At 39.6% G+C, this 17,642-nt stretch overlaps 1 protein-coding gene across 1 annotated transcript in view; it reads left to right on the forward strand.

The window, feature by feature from the left end:
- The window catches only part of IRF4 (interferon regulatory factor 4), a 76,532-nt gene that overhangs the window by 12,719 nt on the left and 46,171 nt on the right, over positions 1 to 17,642 (forward strand). The window contains 2 exon segments of the mRNA XM_083857012.1: positions 986 to 1,068; positions 16,558 to 16,607. Of these exon segments, the coding sequence (XP_083713138.1) occupies positions 986 to 1,068; positions 16,558 to 16,607 (133 nt within the window).

Genomic DNA, 17,642 nt, shown 5'->3' on the forward strand with positions numbered 1-17,642 from the left:
AGGCTAATGTGAACAGATTGTATGGGCAGATTTTGAAGGCAGGTGTTCACCTCACAATACCACTGCTGTACTTGCCATGGTGAGCCATTCTCAAGCAAGAAGGTCAGAAGTAAATGGGCACAAAAGCTAACTTTTACCTGTGTTGGTGGTTCTTTCAGGTCATTTTCTGACATGCTGATAGTTTAGTATGGGAAAAATTGCTCACTGATGGCAGTCTATTTTACCTTTTTTCTCATAGAATCGAGCCCGTAGTTTTGCCGTATCTAGCATCAAATTTTCATTCACCCCAGTTTTCTTTCCAGTTTTGAATGTCTGAAACCCCTTGGTTACAGGTCTAGGAACCACCTTTTCACAACTGCACTTCCTTGCTGTAGCTTTTTTGCTTTTTCATACGTTCGATATCTTTATCACCTTCTCTCTTTAGACTTAAAATTATCATTTGTATTGGCTAAATGCAAATTTTTCTCTGCTAGTTCACAGAAAGTAAGAATCTTGTTATCGTCTTGGCTTGTCTGCTGGGACCTCAGTTCAAGTGATATGATTAGATTCCCTTCTCAAACCTCGATATCACAGGGTCTGTTTCCCAAAATGTATTCCCTGAAGGGGGATTTGTGGGTAGAGAGGAGGTCAGATACTCCTTTTACAGCTCTTAATGCCTGTTCAGATGTCCATCACCTGCACACAGATGTGCACAGACATATTTCAGATGCAAAATATATGAAACTTCTGACTTGAGAACACATTCCTGAGTCACTTAAGCTTGGTCTTTATATAGTATATAATTTGGTTTGGAGTTAGAAGTGTGTCTTCCCGTTACCCACTCTGATGATGGTGTTCTAGAACAGCTGCATTTGAGGTTTTGCCTGGCTTTATGCAGCTTCAAAATGAAATGTATCAACAATAAGTAACTTTTCAACATGCACTCATGGAAATGCTATTTCAAGAGATTAAAAAAAAATATCTTCCTTTTTTCCCTCTATCACAGATGCCCGAGATGTAGAGCAATTGAGTAAGAATAACATTACGCACATTCTTTCAATCCATGACAGTGCCCGCCCTATGCTTGAGGTAAGAGTTTTGGGGGACTCCACAGTAAATCCTTACTTTGCAGTTGATTGTTGCAGTCATCTTGGGATTATTTTTTGTTCTGTGCAATTGGTGTTTTGAGACTGATTTTCTTGAAAGCTGTAGTTTGGAGATCCAGCCACAGGTTTTGTTGTTGCTGCTGTTAAAACAATGAGAAATCTAACTGACAAAGGAAGAGAACTACACTGTCAATCTGTGTAACACAATAATGGGATTATGTTATTAATTTAATAGTAAAGGTAAGTTTCCTTCTGCATGGAGTTTAAGCATCACATAAACATTCCTTCCCCAGTACTAATCCTTCTTTTTTCTTGGGCCTCTTCCTTGAATCTTTATGGCAGATGGGTTTGCAGTCCTTTTCTATGTGAAATAGCCTTATTTAGGAGTGTGGGAGGAACCAGTGATCCTCACATAATAGATCTAAAATAGCAGGGCATCTGTAGTCTCCAACACTTTAACATAAAGTATTATTCCCATTTCACTGAAGGAAAACTAATCTGAAGAACTGTATTTGCTGTGTCATCTTGAGAAGGGAAGGAGGTGGGAACAGGATACAGGTCTCCTTTGTTGGATAGCTATGTTTTCTTCTTTACACCAGCTTACCTTGGAGGGGAGCCTGGCTGGACTTTGCTACATCTTAAAATCCTGTTATTTGATTTATGTCAGAACTATTATCCTCTAAAATTTGTTCATTCATTCCCTGCGTTTCCCTTCTCATGAGATGAGAAATTATGGGTGGGCAATGTGTGTGGCAAAATTGTGGGTAAGGCAGTTGTTGGTGTTAGCCTTCATATGCTGCTGGGAATCTCTGCTTTTCTTTATTTTCATGTAAAATGTCTCCAGTTATTTTAGTCCTTAAACAACAGAATTTCCACTTCTCCCAGGCAAGTCAATAGGTAAACCAAACAAGAGGTGTCCCCAGTAGTCACAACCAACCCCAATATCAAGATAATGGTGAACTCTGGGTTGACCTTGAGTTTATAAATGTGCTGAAGCAGAGCTTTAGCTGTTGACTTTGTTACACTGTCCATTTGACTTGTGTTGTACCTGGTGCTTGTTAAGTCTGTTTCAGACTGAATTTCAAGAGTGCTCTTAGTTGAAGAGATAAACATTTGTCCTTTAAGGAGATGTCATGTTGCCTCTAGGGTGCTGCTCTTTAAAATGAATGGAATTTTGTTTTGTTTTATTATGATTAGAAAACTAGGAATACTGATTATGGCACGGATCAGCTGCAGCCTCAGGCCACTGCTTCTGGTGGTGGTGGCAGTTTTGGCAGCCCACACACCACCTCCTTGCTTGTGGTGGTGCATCTGTTTGTGAGGCTGCATGGTAAATAGAACTGGGAGCTTTTGTGGTTTAAATATAACCAGGTCCCTATTTCTTCCTCTAGTTACCACCACAAAAGACATGAAGGATTATGTTTACCCACATCTCTTCCCAATCTGGTTTACAGCAGTGTCTCAAAAGTTACAGTGGTATGTGAACAGTGACTGGTTTAGGTTTGGTTGCTTCTTTTATTTATGTCTGTGCCAGGTTGTAGGTGGGTTTATTTACAGCTTGTGTTTCCATATTGTGCTTGGGGATTGTTCTCATGTCCACTAAAATCAAATAGGAATGTTTTCCCTATGTGTATCCCTCATCACCTTCCTCCCCAAATTTCGCTCGTGGAAGTGATTACTTTTTTGTAATCGTCTGATGTTATTCCGACTTCTAAACATGCAATTGCAGTGATAAGGGAACATATTTTCCCTGAGATACTCCGTTTTATGTGTATACATTTATGTGAATGCTGATCACCTGTAAAAAGCTGCCTTTGTTTCTACAGTAGTTACCTTTATCTTTAACTTACAATATTTTATCTCCAGTGTTCCCAAGTCCTGTAGGACATGTAGGTACCTGTAGAAAATGGTACAAATAATTCATTAGACAAAGCTTTCTGTGCATGCCAAGGAAGGTGAGTATTTTTAGACATTGTAAAACCAGTAGTGTTTTAGTAGCATGTTATCAAAGACAATTTGGTCTTTCCTGCCTGTCTGTGGAACAAAGAATATGGATGCATACTTCAGCTCCCAGAAGTCACAAATTACCCACATCTTGCTTGTCAGATTTTGAAGTTTCATCACTCTTTTGATGCAATAATACCTCTGGATAGAGCACTTAAAGTGGTGTATCAGAAGTATGGATTCTGTATCCAGTGCTGCCCAGGGTAGAGAATGAAAATGCCCAATCTGACTTTGTCATTCATAGTCAAGAACGCCATATGACTATGTCATGCATAATGAAGAATGAAAACAAGCATCAGTCGGTGAATATCAACTTGCTACAGACTGTAAAATTATTTTCTACTGCAGTAACTCAAGGCGTTGCCCCTCTCTGTGATGTTACAGGCTGTTTTTATCTGGTTGTTTGAAATGCTCACAGTACCTTTTAAAAAGTATGCTTTCCTCTGTGACTTACATGCTGCACGTTTTGGGTATAGGTTGCTTCAGTTCCTCATAAGTTAGTAAGCTATTAGAAAATGATTGAAGAGTTTCACAACAAAGTATTTTATTGGTTTAGGTTACATGTGCCTGCTGAGATATACTTTAAAAAGGTTTTCTTATAGAAATTCTGTTTTGGACATTATCTTAGTCATCATTTACAAACCCTTATGGGTGTCTGATTCATGGGTGGCTCATAATCAAAGTTTGGCCTTAGGAAGTCATGAGTATGTTCAAGCTGGAATAACAGGAAAAAGTAGGTATAAAATTAGTTGGATTCTGAGACTTCTTACACCTTTAGACATGGCTAGCTTGCTTTAAGTGCAAGACACAGAATTGTTTGTAAGACTTCAAGTGGTTTACACTGGAAGAAATTTGCCAAAATCTGGCCTGAGCTATCTTGCCATATTGCCCTTTAGTTCTTTCTGTATAAACTGTTTTAAAGAAGTTTTTCCTCTAACAAAACCAATTTTGAAATATAGAGAGTGTTCTAAGACTGTTCCAATTAAGCACGCCATTATTATACAAGATCTTAACCACTTTGGTGAGAATTTTGTAGTTTAAAGATGCATGTTTATAGCTCCTGTGATACAAATATCTATCTCATAGAAAACCCTGTGGGTAGCAGGTAATGTGTCCAAGAGAAAGGCGTTCATGCTGTATGGAACCAAGTTTGTTATTTCAGATGTCAGGAGTGAGAGCAGTGTCCAACAGCACCCACAGATGCACAGGGGCTGTAGCCTTGGTGAATCAAGTTGGCTCCTCCAGAGCGCTTTGGATGGCTGCCCATGGAACACTCACAGATGTTTTATAAATCCACACAAAAGCCATGAACTGAGGAGAATAATTAGATTTCTTGCCACCTGCTTTTTCTGTCCTATTTGTCAGTTTAGGTTTTAAAATCTCTATTCAGAATATGAGACACTGAAAGGTAGATGGGGAAACATGTTTCCAAGTGAGCTTTAGATAATAGTGTGTTTGGCAGTGACCTGTAGGATCCATTCAACAGGTTGTTTTGTATTTGGACTTCTGTAAGACCTTTGAAATGGTACCTCACAGCATCCTTCTCAAAATTGGAGAGAAGAATGTGATGGCTGGACTGTCTGGTGGATGAGGACTTGGTTTTATGGTCACATCCAGAAGGTCAATAGCTCAATGTCCAGATGGAAACTAGTCACGAGTGGTGCCCTTCAGGGGTCTGTATTGGAACCACTGCTGTTTAATGTCTGCATCAATGACATAGAGGAATCAAGTGTACGCTCAGCATATTTACAGATGACAAAATATTTTGTTCCAGTTGCTCAAAGTAAAGTATGTAAAGGTGAATCTTGTTAATCTTAACAGAAGAATATGCTTGCAGGTTCATTGAGGTGTTTGTCTCTGGATTTTCCAAGTGTTTAACCCTGTTCTGGGGGTGGTTATATGGAGATGAATGTGGGCCCAAACTAAATAGACTGTTCATGTGGATTGTGCAGCAGCTTGAAAGCAGCTGCATCTCATTCTGTAAAGTGTAGGCTGTGGTGGACAGTCATGTCCAAGCAGCTGAACTTAGAAACATTCTTAGTCCTCTCATCATTTGTCCCCACAACCACAGGTTTAAGTGCTGGTAGAAGGAAGAATGCTGCCTGTGCTGCATTGGGCAGTGGTTGCCGTTTGCAATGCAGGAAGGAGAACATTGTGAGTCCTGGGAGAGGGAGGGGTACTGAGTTCTTCTTGTCAAACAGGTGCTCAGACCATGTCCCAGAGAGGTGTCATCCCCAAAGAGGGGCAGGGATGGATGGGCATTCTGTGAGTCCCCATGTGGAAAGTCCACATCAGGACTGCATGTCATTGTGGCTGGCAAATGATGTGCCACAGATTCAGACTGGAAGTAAGGAAGACTTTGACTATGAGGGTTAGTAATTGCTGGAATGTATTTCCAGAGGTAAAGGTAGGTTTCCTCATATGCTCCACTTTTGTGTGGAAGTTGATTCAGGTAAGGTTGGGTTATAGTCATCTTTGAGCTTTGCATTTTAGAGCCAGAGCATTTCATAGTCCTTGGTCTATCTGAGACACTTTGAGGTGCCAATTGTGGTGACTGTTTTGAGCATTGCAGACACCTGTCCACCAGTCAGGAAATGGACTGAAACCAGCAGCTTCTTTCTCACAGTCCACCACACATTTGTCAGTTACCAGTAATTTTGCTGCTGCTCTTGACCTGCACCAGAGGTTTGATCTAGTAAACGTATGAATCCCGTTACCAGTTGCCTGTGGTTGTAGAGTCCTTTGGCATTAATTTATTTAAAGCATTATCATTGTCAGACTGACTCCTGCTCTGTCACAGGAAGCTTTTTATACTGCACTTATCTGGTAGACATCATAATGATCACAGTGATGTAGATTTTAAATCAGCAAGAGTTTATGTGGGCATGCCTGTACTGTCCCCTGCCACAGAGGTTCTCTGTTGTTCACTCTGTTAGTGAGGAACTGCATTAAGAGTAGCTTTTTGCGTGTGTGCTGCCTCTGTATGTGTGCCAGTTTTCTTTCTTCATTTTCTGTGGCTACAGAATATTTGTTTGGTTTTTATTTTCAGTTGATTTCCCCCCCCCTCATTCTGCAGAGTTAACCAGAGCACCCTAAGAGGACAGTTATCTATTTTTCTTTGTATTCTGATGCCATTAACAATACCGTCTTAATCTGGTGTGTGTCTCCAGAGCAGTGGTTTTCCCCTCTTTTTTCCTGAATTTGACTACCTAAATAAGTGTTGGTAGGTGGGTGGAGGGATGAGGGCGGCAGAGAAAAGCTGGTTGCTATCTGAACTACTGTGTGTGCTTTTGAGCACCACAGTATAAAATAGACATTGAGCTACTGGAGACTGTACAAAGAAGTGCCATGAGGATGGTGAAGGGCCTTGAGGGAAAGCCTTATGAGGAGCAACTGAGGTCACTTGGTCTGTTCAACCTGGAGAAGACTCAGGGCTGACCTCATTGCCCATCCATCTGTGCTGGTCTTCAGCATCCTCACGAGGGGAAGTGGAGGTGCAAGTACAGATCTCTTAATTCTCATGACCAGTGACAGGACTTGAGGAAACAACATGAAGTAGATTCAAGGGAGGTTTAGGTTGGTTATCAGGAAAAAGTTTTTCATCCAGATGATGGTTGGGCACTGGAACAGGTGCCCTGAGGAAGTGGGCACAGCACCAAACCTGAGTTGAAGAAGTGTTTAGACAACACTCTCAGGGAACATGGTGTAACTCTTGGGATGTCCTGTGCAGGGCTGGGAGTTGGACTGAATGATCCTCATTGGTCCCTTCCAACTTGCCACAATCTATGATTCTATAATCTTTTTTGTCCAATCTATCAGCTTATGCAGCCAGCATAAATTAACTGTGTCTTTGGAAATAAAGAACTTCTCAGCCAGGTTGTCTTATAAAGAATTTTAGGTACTTTTTTTTTCCTTTCAAATTCCAAAATTTTTATCCAAATAGAAATAGAGTTTCAAAGACAGTATCTAAGAAGCTGAACTGAAAGGGAATAACAGAGTTAAAAAGCTCTATGATGATCTTTCAGAAAAATCTTTCATACTCCCTGAGTAAACAGTCACAAATGCATTAATAGAATACAGCAGTGAAAAGATGCTGTAATTGGAACAGAACCAGTAAGTGTGAGGAACTAAGAAGTTGCAGAAAAATAGGGATGCTATGGAGAAGATGTATAACTTCTCTGCATCAGATTTATCGCTGCTGAATGCTGTGATATACCTGTTTTATAAGGTATTAAGGATGACAAGCTTGCTGCTGGAGAAATCACAAGAGGAAGTGCTGAATCAAGATTATGAATTAAAAATAAAATGTATAACTGGCTGCTAAATCCAGACCTTTGGAAGAAGGTGAAGAACTAAATGACTGGACACCTATCAAAAACTGAGAAATGTGTCTAAGATCTAATTGTCATAGCCTGAAGACCTGATATAGATAATGGATTCATACCAGCTTGCATTAAGATCTGGAATCTTGCTTCATGTTTTTCAAGCCTGGCTGTATGTTGTAATTCTTAATGCAGCTTTAGCTGAGCTTGATAACCTTGCATGTTTATCAATGATCTTTAGATTATACATGTGTGCTTTTTTTAGAAATGGAAAGCAAAAGCAGCTATTTGAAGTGGCAGCCCTGGCACAATGCAAGTAATCTGGTTAGCACAGTTTGTGGATTGCATTTTTGCAACTATTTAGGTTCTGACCATAGAAATCTATAATATCTGCTGTTAGCACTTAATGTCATAATTTTGGCCAGGGAACTTCAGCCTTATCTCCTTTAAGTTTTCTAATTCTTTCCTTCTATCACAAGTTTGGGGAAACTTCTTTCTCTCATAGTTGGACTTTCTTGACTGACTTAATATTTTTATGCGTGTACATAACAGGAATAACCCCCAATTTCCCCAGCTGATAACTTTGGAAGTGCTGAAATCTGCTTTAGGGATTTGTTTTGTCATCATAGATTCATAGAATATCTTGGATTGGAAGAGAGTTTATAGACCATCTCATTCCAGCCTCCTGCTGTGGATAGGGATACCTTCCACTACACCAGGTTGCTCAGAGCCCCATCCAGCCTGGCCATGAACACTTCTATGGATGGGGCATCCACTACTTCTCTAGGTGACCTGTTCCAGTGTCTCACCCTCACAGTAAAGAAATTCTTCCTAACATCTAATCTAAACCTACTCTCTTTCAGTTTGAAGTCACATTCTCTTGTTTTACCACTATATGCTCTCGTAAAAGCCCCTCTCCATTTTTCTTCTAGGCTACCTTCATGGCCACAGTTAGGATACCCCAAATCTCTTTACCAGGCTGAACAATCCCAATTCTCTTAGCCTTTTCTTCTAGGAGAGGTGCTCCATGCCTTTAAACATCTTAATAGCTCTCCTCTGGACTCACTCCAGCAGGTCCATGTCCTTCTTGTGTTGGGGCATCAGAGCTGGATGCAGCACTCCAGGTGGGGTCTCACTAGAGCAGAGGGACAGAATCCCCTCCCTTGCCCTGCTGCCCACACTGCTTTGGTTGCAGCCCTGGATGCTGTTGGTTTTCTGGGCTGTCAGTGCACATTGTTGGGCCATGTTGAGCTTCTCATCCACCAGCACCCCCAAGTCCTTCTAAGCAGGGCTGACCTTGATCTGTTCATTCCTCACTCTCTGAGGACCATCCTCAAACAGATAGTAGTCCAGAAAGCTTTTGTCTGTACTCAAAGGCTTAACATGAAATCCCTAAAAAGGAAAATACTGGGAAACCCATCAGCTGTATTTTTTTTTTTTTAAACAAAACAGCAATGTATGTTTATTCTGGAGAGATGCTCTCAGGAAGTGAAAACAGGCAATCTGTTAAAACTGTATTGCAGTATTGGGTAGCATGCAGAAGTCTTGAACTGTAGGAGGCCTTTCATACATGAAAATTGCATCCTGATGACATAACAAGTGAAGGCTCTACTGGTTATGACTGGGCAACATGTTCTCTGTCCAGGCTCTGTTGTCACTGAGATCCAACCCAAATGCTTATGGGAACTGTTAAAGAGGGAGATGGCAGGACAGCCTTCAAAATCAGAGGTGCTAGTATCATATAGCAAGGTCATGGCTGTTGTATAAAGATCAGCTCTACAAATTAATAATTTCGTCAAGTTGGACTGATGCATTTCCATCCATAGCACTAAACTCATATATCAACAGTGTTAGAAGCTGTTGGTTTTCAGCCATTGTGCTACCTTCAAGAGAAAGTGTACAAGCACTTCTAACAAAAAACCTTAACTTTCCTCTGTGATGTTTCACTGTCTTTTCATGGTAAGGGTTTCACCTCATGAGATGTTTCAGAAGACCATGCTGAGCAAAACAGCTACCATTTTTCTTTCAGGTGTGGCGGCACCAGACGGTTCTAGTTTGAAGTAATGCCCTGTCTGGCATTGATTCTGCTTGTGAAGTTGGGAGCTCTGACTAATTTTTCAAATATTTTCTCAGTAGCCCACTAAGAAGCCACCAACAGACTTCCACAAAGCAGCTTTTAAAGTGTGTCAGACCAGGCCCTCATGATGGGGTACCCCTGGCAGAGGCTGCTGTGGTGATGCACTGAATTAGTTCACAGTTTGACTTGCTCATCACACACGAGCTGTGTTGAGAGAAGCCCGTTCCCATCATGGGAGGTGGCAGGGAGAAGAGGGTGAGGACTGCTTGGAGCTGTCAATGGCGAGCTGTTTGCTTGAGGAATGTTGAGATCAGTAGGCGTCTGGTGTCTATAATTGCTTGGTTATGGTGTTAACCAGGCCAGGACAAGCACTCTGACCTGCATCTGCAGAGGACATAATGTGGAATGTGTTAACCCATGCTTCTAATCACAGAATCATAGAATGGTTTGGGTTGAAAGGGACCTTAAAGATCATCTAGTTCCAACCCCCCTGCCATGGATGGGCAGGAACACTTTCCACTAGACCATCCAACCTGACTTTAAACAGGGACGTCCTTTCCAGGGACGGCGAATCTGCAACTTCTCTGGGTAACCTGTTCTAGTGTCTCATCACCCTTGCAGTAAAGAATTTATTTCTAGTATCTAACTTAAACTTGCTCTCTCTCTCAGATTGAAGCCTTTGTCCTGTCACTATGTGCCCTTGTAAAAACTAATGTGACCATATTCTGGAGGTGAAGTGATCAAGATCCAGCATTCCTTTAAAGAAAGAGGCAGATGGGATATATTGTTTTATTTTAGTACTCAGAGACCCCCTTGAGGGTTCAGGGATCAAGTGTGATTGGTAGTGCTTGGATATGCCCTGACATGCCTGGGAGCTTGAATAAGTCATATAGTCAGGGCAGACTAACAAAGGCTTTCCTCTCAGCTGAAGTCCTGTAGATACTCTTGGTATGTCCTAAAGGAGATAAACCACAATTAAATACAAACTCACTGTTTTCTCCCACTCTGTATTCCTTCATATCAGACAGGTTAGAACTGGAATTCAGGGTTAGAATTAGAAATAATAACCACAGTGCAATTAAAATAAAATCCTTAATTTTTCAACATTTGCCTCCTTTAATTTTAGAGAGGATAGATGAGGCAGGAGGGTTTTAACAGGACACTTTGTATTTGTGATTGGCACATTCCAGCCTTAAGCAGCTTTTCAGAAGTGTCACTGACACTACTTCCTTAAGAAAGCTATGAAGCAGCATTGTAAAAAAACTCTGACAATGTATTATTCCTGATAGCACAAATGAAATGTACAAGTTCTATTGCAGGAGTATCCCATTTGCTGCTGTTCCTGTTGTTCATGTAATTGCAATTTAATTTATAATATTTTTCAAAGCCAAACCTGAGTGTGTTGTTTGCTAAATTCAATTAGTGGTTCTCCTCAGCTGAAACACAAATGCATTTTCTATGAGTCATTAATAAAATCAGCACTAATGTTGATTGCTACAGAAAGTAACTGAAAGGACAAGCAAACGGTTGAACGGTTTTCAGTTTAGCAGGTTCAGTTCGGTGCATTACTGGACTAAACCCTTTATAAACTCTCATTGGTTTGGCTTGAGGAAGCTTTGTGCCGGCTGTTTCCCAGTTTAGCTTTTTTTCTGAAATGCCCCTAAACAAAAATAAGTCCTCCTGTCCTCATCTGTTGATGTGACGACTCAAATTAACACATGGTTTTTGACTAACCTGAAAGAACTTGCCAGGTGCTGGAGGTTTTCTATTTGCATCTTAGTTCACAAATATAAGTTTAGGGTTTTATGTTTAAAAAAAAATTTCTTGGAAATCATTGATGGTATCTTTACATAAATTTAAATAGAGAAGTTTTATGCCAAAAATACAATATTGCTCCTTTTAGACTTTTTTTTTTTACAGACCCTTCCCCCTCCACTCTCTGCCCTTGGAGAGCAGAAATTTTGTAATTTGAGGTTCTTTTCTCCTCTCCCGAACTTTTAAAATCTGATACTCTAGATTCAAGCTTCCAGTGCTAACTAGAACCTCAGAAATGTATGTACAGCAATGGCAGAGATGATGTTCTGAAAAACGTCTGTAAAAATGTTACTTGGAAAACCCACTGAACATGAAATAATGAGTTGCATTTTTAGTCCTTCTTATTCTCATGCAAGCTGTTTTGTGAGCGCTCATTTTATATAAGAATCACTGGACAGTTTCCTTTTACATATAAAACAAATATTAGTATAATTAAGATGCAATCAAATCGATTATCATTCTCAATGACTTCAGAATATCTTTGATCATTGTCAAGGAGCAGCCATCTGTATAGGTGCTGCATTTGTCTTTACAGTGCTGTTTGCACTTTATCCTGTTCAGAGCCGAAATAATTCTTGGTATTGTACTATTGAATTTGTGTGTGGTCTGCAAAGGTCCTGTTTTCAGTCATTGACCCATTAGTTGGCATTTGGCACTTAGAGATATGTCATTCTGCTACTGCAAAATTCTACAAGTTCTACCAAAAAACCCCAAATACTAGTTTTTACAAGTTCAGTTAAAATGAAGTTGGAGTTTTTAAAATAAGATTCTATTTAAGTTGAATAGAAACAGAGTTTTACTTATACTGGTCTGTTGTGATCCTGGGCACTGAATGAAATTCTGAATTTAATAACAAAGATTTAATTTTTTTTTTTAAAAGCTAATGATATTGGGAAAAATCTTGTTCTTAAGTCTTACTGACTTTCCCTAATGCAACATAACTGTTCAGTTTCCAACCTTAGCAGACCAACCTCTAAAATAATTAGAAAATTGACTTGACAGGATTCCATTTATACCTTATTGACTGTAGTGTAAAGCTTCTGCATGAACCTGAAATCTGGTTTAACCCCTTGATATTCACTGCAGCAGAACTGACTTATTATTTCCAGAATCTGTGATGAAATTGCACCAGTGTTGTTGTTTCTCAAATAACAGTGATCTTTAGAAATTTTACTTTACTCTCCCTTGTTTCAACTTTGACAATCTTGAAATCTGAATACTCGCCCTAGTTTTGTTAGCTCTCACTGTATCCGTTTAACTGCAGCACTCAGTTTCAGGGCCTATGAGAGAAATCTAGTTTTGGTGGTTACTCTGCTGAAACAGAAAACAAAAAAGTAAATTATATTTTATTTTACTAATTTTTTAAGGACAATGCTAACAGGTTAAATACACCAAAAGAAAGGAAGCACTGCTTTTATTTGATGGGGGCATCAGTTAGGATCACCATGTGAGTAATGAGCAAAAAATCTGGGGTGTATGTGTGTGTCTGTTGGAAGGTAGGGGTGTTTGCTGGTAAGGGTGATTGATGGAGAAAGGAAAGTGAGCAGTGATTTCAAAGTAACAAGTGGAAAGTAGTAGTGAATTGAGATGAGCAGAAAAATGCTGTCTTCAGCATCTCATTGCCATAGGAGCTTGGGTCTGTACCCATGCCATATGTTTGGAATGTTATATTACCTAATAATATACATAGATTTTGTGTAATTAAAAAGGCTGGATCAATAGATTTTAATTGGGTACTCTGAGGAAAAGCGTGTTTGGAGAGATTAAGCATGACTGACATAGCTGTCAGCTGAAGAGATGTTTGAATAACAATATATATGCAAGAATATTCAATAAATAGAGGGAATGTATTACTTTGTATAGGATTTTAAATAGTGTTTTAAATGGTGTTTCTCTTTTCATCAGTTTTTATGCTTTGCAAGCTTTTCTCTTTGTTTTGAATAAATACCATGTTTTGAAATGAGTAGCTGCTCTGTAGCACCTAATTTAGTGTGTGTAGGTGAAATGGCACAATACCTGTTTTGAGTTATTCTGCCCTTCCTTCACTGAGTAATTTTATAGAATTGTTATTCTTAGGGAAGCAAGTGTCCTTATTTTAAAAAGATGTAAATAAAGACTTCCGTATGGTTGACATAAAGTTTGTATTTGTCTCTCCATCTTTATTGATATGCATTTTGGTTCCACCTGGGATATTATATCTGCAACTGGATTCAGGTTTATTTAATGAAACTGCTAACTAGGGACCAATTTGGAGCCTGTTGAAATTTTCACAAGAAGCTGGCTTCAACAATCTTTGATTTAGCTTACTCTGTTGTAGTCACTGTTCCAATGATTGTTGCCACCTAACATTTTGTGCTTTGCAGTTTAAGAAAGGCAAACAAATTGCTAGGTAAGAAAATAGTGCTGTTTCTGTCTTTCTTCCATGCTAATACTTTATATTAAATGTTGTAGGTAGCTGTTTGTTTGCTTGGCATAAATTGTTCTGCTTTAAAAGGTCCCTTTGGGACAGTTCTTCGATGGTACCTGCAGGGTATGTGCACAGGAAAGACAGTCTTGGGGCACAGTTATACAAATATCCTGGGTAGGTATATTTTTTTTTTTCCCAAAAAGAGTCACAAACATCAAGGTTCAGCAATTAAGTGTCTTCCTATTGATGAAATGTTTAAAAAAAAAGAAAGTCTATACAGCATGTGTGAGGAAAATCTAATTCCAGCAATCAACCTAGGAATATCTACACAAAAATTCCTGAGTCTCATGTATGAATATCTGCCTCATGCAATCATGTCGTGGTGTTGTATTTCAAGTATCAAATAGTGATGAATGATATTTGATCCTATTATTATAATTATTATTTCAACCAAGAGAAGCAAAAGTAGATGGTAGGGTGGGATCCTCCGGAGTTACCAGCTCCGGCCAAACTGTGTTTGGCTCGAAGTTGCTGAAAGTTTCACTGTTGATTTTTGTGGGAGATGGGTTAGGTCACTGCACAGTACTTTTGAAATCCCACCTCTAACCATTTCTGAGTTGAGTGTGTGATTATTTCCTCACAGGGAGGAGTCCATCACCACAGCCTTCCAAAAACACAGGTGATATACATCAGTCAAAATACCAGATTCCAGTAACTTAACCATCTCCTTTCTGAGAAGATTTATTAATAAAGCTAATAGGCTGATGTTGAGGATTTGCAAGCACAGTAGTGAAAACTGTGTAGTGGGCTTCACTGGAAGTTGTAAGTGCTAAAGATGTCCAGGATCAGGCTTTGGATGAGCCATTCTGGACCATGTGTGGTCTCTCATATGCTGGTTTCATGGTTGCTTGCAGTAGTTGGAGCTAACCAGCCATGACAAAAAAAAGAACATTACAGGTCTTAAATTTGTGCTGGTGCTACTTCTGCTTTTAGAGTGAGCACAATCTGAAAGCCCCTCTGCACTCAGCCTGTGAAAAGCAGTCAGCCTGTGCCATAGCTTCTGAAATCTGCAGAACAACTTGCGTCAGTGCATGCTGGAGGAGCGAACCTTCTGGCATGTACTGCACTCCACAGCTAACCCATCTCCTGCCCTCAGTTTTCAATTTTTCAGTGGGATAGAGTTGCTAGAGGTGATGGGGAAAGAATAGCATGTAAATTTGCTTTCGAGTCTCAGGCCCTCTTTTTACTGGAGTGACTCACTTGAAGTGATACTAGTGTCCAAGATAAACCTCTCAGATGTATCATACAAATATTTATTATGGTAATTAATCCATCAATACAATTAATTGTCCTTGGCTCATCAGCCTAGCAATATCAATAAAAGTATTACTGCTACATTATCTTTCTAAATGAACGTGTCTATACGGGTTGTTTTAGATCAGCTTTTGGCTGTCGAGCCCTCCTGGTTTCCCACAATGTTTCTGACTGTTACTGACTGTTTCTGATTGTTTCCCGCAATCTCTCTGACCCAGTGGTGAAGTTGGTGCACCTTGCAGAGCTGTGTCATGGTGCTAGGCTCAGCATCTCTGGTAAAAGAGCTTGCTCTTTATACGATGGCAAGTGAAGAAACAAAGTATGTGTAGGGGAAAAATGGAGGGGTTTCTGAGCCAGCAAAGCAAAGGGGTTGTAGATGATGCTGCCTCAGGTAGCCACACACTTGAGCAGTGAAAATTCCTCTTCTTTCCCCAGCTGGCAATAAAATGCCTGGTAGGTGGAGAATGTGTTCCAGCTTGTTGACAAAGGATCTCTTGTACATGAAAGTGTGGCTTTCCGTGTGTAGTGTTGAACATGTGGAATTATTACAGGGGTGTGTATCGTAACAAAAGGATAGATTAAGGTGCATTTTATAATGATCCTTTTGCTTGAATTTTTCTCTTTATAACTGCATCTGGAAAATTCATAACTCAGCCTCTGAGATAATTCAAAAGAGTTCTAGTGAATAACGTAGTTTTAGTGTGTCTGAGCTGCAGATTGTACTCTTGCAAGTACTATTTGAGAAGTCAGCTGAATATGCTTTCAGAAGTGTTTTATTTCTTAACAGTCATAGGAGCAAAGCAAACTACGAAAATAAAATGACAGTTGAAATGAGCGTTGACAATGCAAAGCAGTAGTGTAGGATTATAGATATGTTGTTTTAAATATATCCAGTAACATTTTTAATGCATCAGAAATGGTTATCTAACTTCCCTACTTGATCTTGTAACTTATGATAGCTGACTAAGAAAGAGAGGCTAACTTTGTAGAGGAAAGGTGTGAGTTTTATGGTTGTCCTTCTTGAAGGTTTCAAAAAATAAAAAATAAACAAAATCCATATCACAAACATGTTTCTTCTTTGTAATACATTTTGTTTGGTGTATCAACTGGGTAAAGAAAAATGATTGTGTGAGTTTAAAAGAAACTGCGTATCACAAATTCAGGATATAAGATCTGTTCAGAGAAAAAGAAGGGCAGGAGAATATGCAACTTCATTTTCCTAGAAATGTAAGAACAATTATGTTTTCAGAAAGGAGTTCAGATCTTTTTTGTGAAGATGTTCCTTTTTTTAAAAGCTCACCATTGAGCCTTGGGAGAAGGATGACTAAGCTATATGCTGGCGTCTTAGCAACATGAAAGCAAATGTTTTAAAATCTGACTCTATAGAGATGATAACTACTTGTCTGAATGATAGTGTTGCTCCTTCAAAGTCATTAATATTCCACCAGTCTAGATAAATGAACTGTGCTGGATAAATGTATTTAACTTGAATCTTTTTTTTTTTTCCTCATACCTTTTTGCTTCTTTACACAGGGAATGAAGTATCTGTGCATTCCTGCTGCTGACTCACCCTCGCAGAACTTGTAAGTATTTTTAAAAATAAATGCAAAACGCCCGAAATCCCATGGTACCATGATTCCTATTTTAAAATTTGCTGAAAGCTCCGATTCTCATCTCTAATGACCATTACACATATGTGGGGTTTAATCCATTAAGAAAACACAGTAACACTTCATTTCAGCCTGTTTTTTGTGTGTGTTTGTAGGAGGCTTAGTATGTAAACACTCTTCATTTGTGGCCTTAAACTTCAGGAATTCCTTAGTGAGTCTGGGCCCAATTCAGTCACAGTTTATTCTAGCCACTGGTTTTGTAAATCTTTGTGTTTTGCTCCTCTTTTTTTTTTAGCAGCCATTAAAAAAAAGAAAATATTTGAAAGAGGCTTGAAGCCTGGTGCCTCAAGGCTTGAAATAAATTCCTCACAGTGGGCCTTCAAAACAAAATCCTTGTGTGCAAACTACCCCTGCAACTGTCTGCTGGGGACTTCTTGAACCTGCTCTTAGTATAAGCTAGCATGGCAGAGAGTTTTCTGCCCTGCAGTGACTCTCACCTTGAGGACATAGGTACTGCGACTGGGGTGTCCAAGCCTTGCTCTTTCTCATCTCTGCCAAAGTGCACATACTGCTCATTGACTTACCCCTAGTTTTAATTGAGCATAGCAAGTCTTGATTCCAAAGAGCAATCAAAACAAAAGAACTTGGATGATGACCAGCTCTTTCTTCTAGAGCTCACTGTCTGTGTTGGGGAGAGGTGAGGGGGGTTTCAGCCACATCCTGCTACCAAGTTTTGGTAGAGAAACAAGTAGTGGAAAGAGGTCTGGTAGGTACGGAAGGAAGTGCAGCACTGCTTTTCTCTTGTATCACAGCAATATTCCGGCTCATGCTTTTGGGGGATATTTTTAGAGCATGTGTTTCTCATATTCTAGAAAGATTCCATTGTGGTGCTTGATATGTGATGGTTTGCCTTTTCATTCTGCATTTCTGTCACGATTTTAGGGGAAGGGAAAAAAAAGAGCACCACACCCCACCCGCAATAAAAACCACCCTAATCCCCTAAATTTC

The sequence above is a fragment of the Zosterops lateralis genome (genome assembly GCF_965231275.1).
Source record: "Zosterops lateralis genome assembly, chromosome: 1".
In the NCBI taxonomy this organism is placed as follows: Eukaryota; Metazoa; Chordata; class Aves; order Passeriformes; family Zosteropidae; genus Zosterops; species Zosterops lateralis.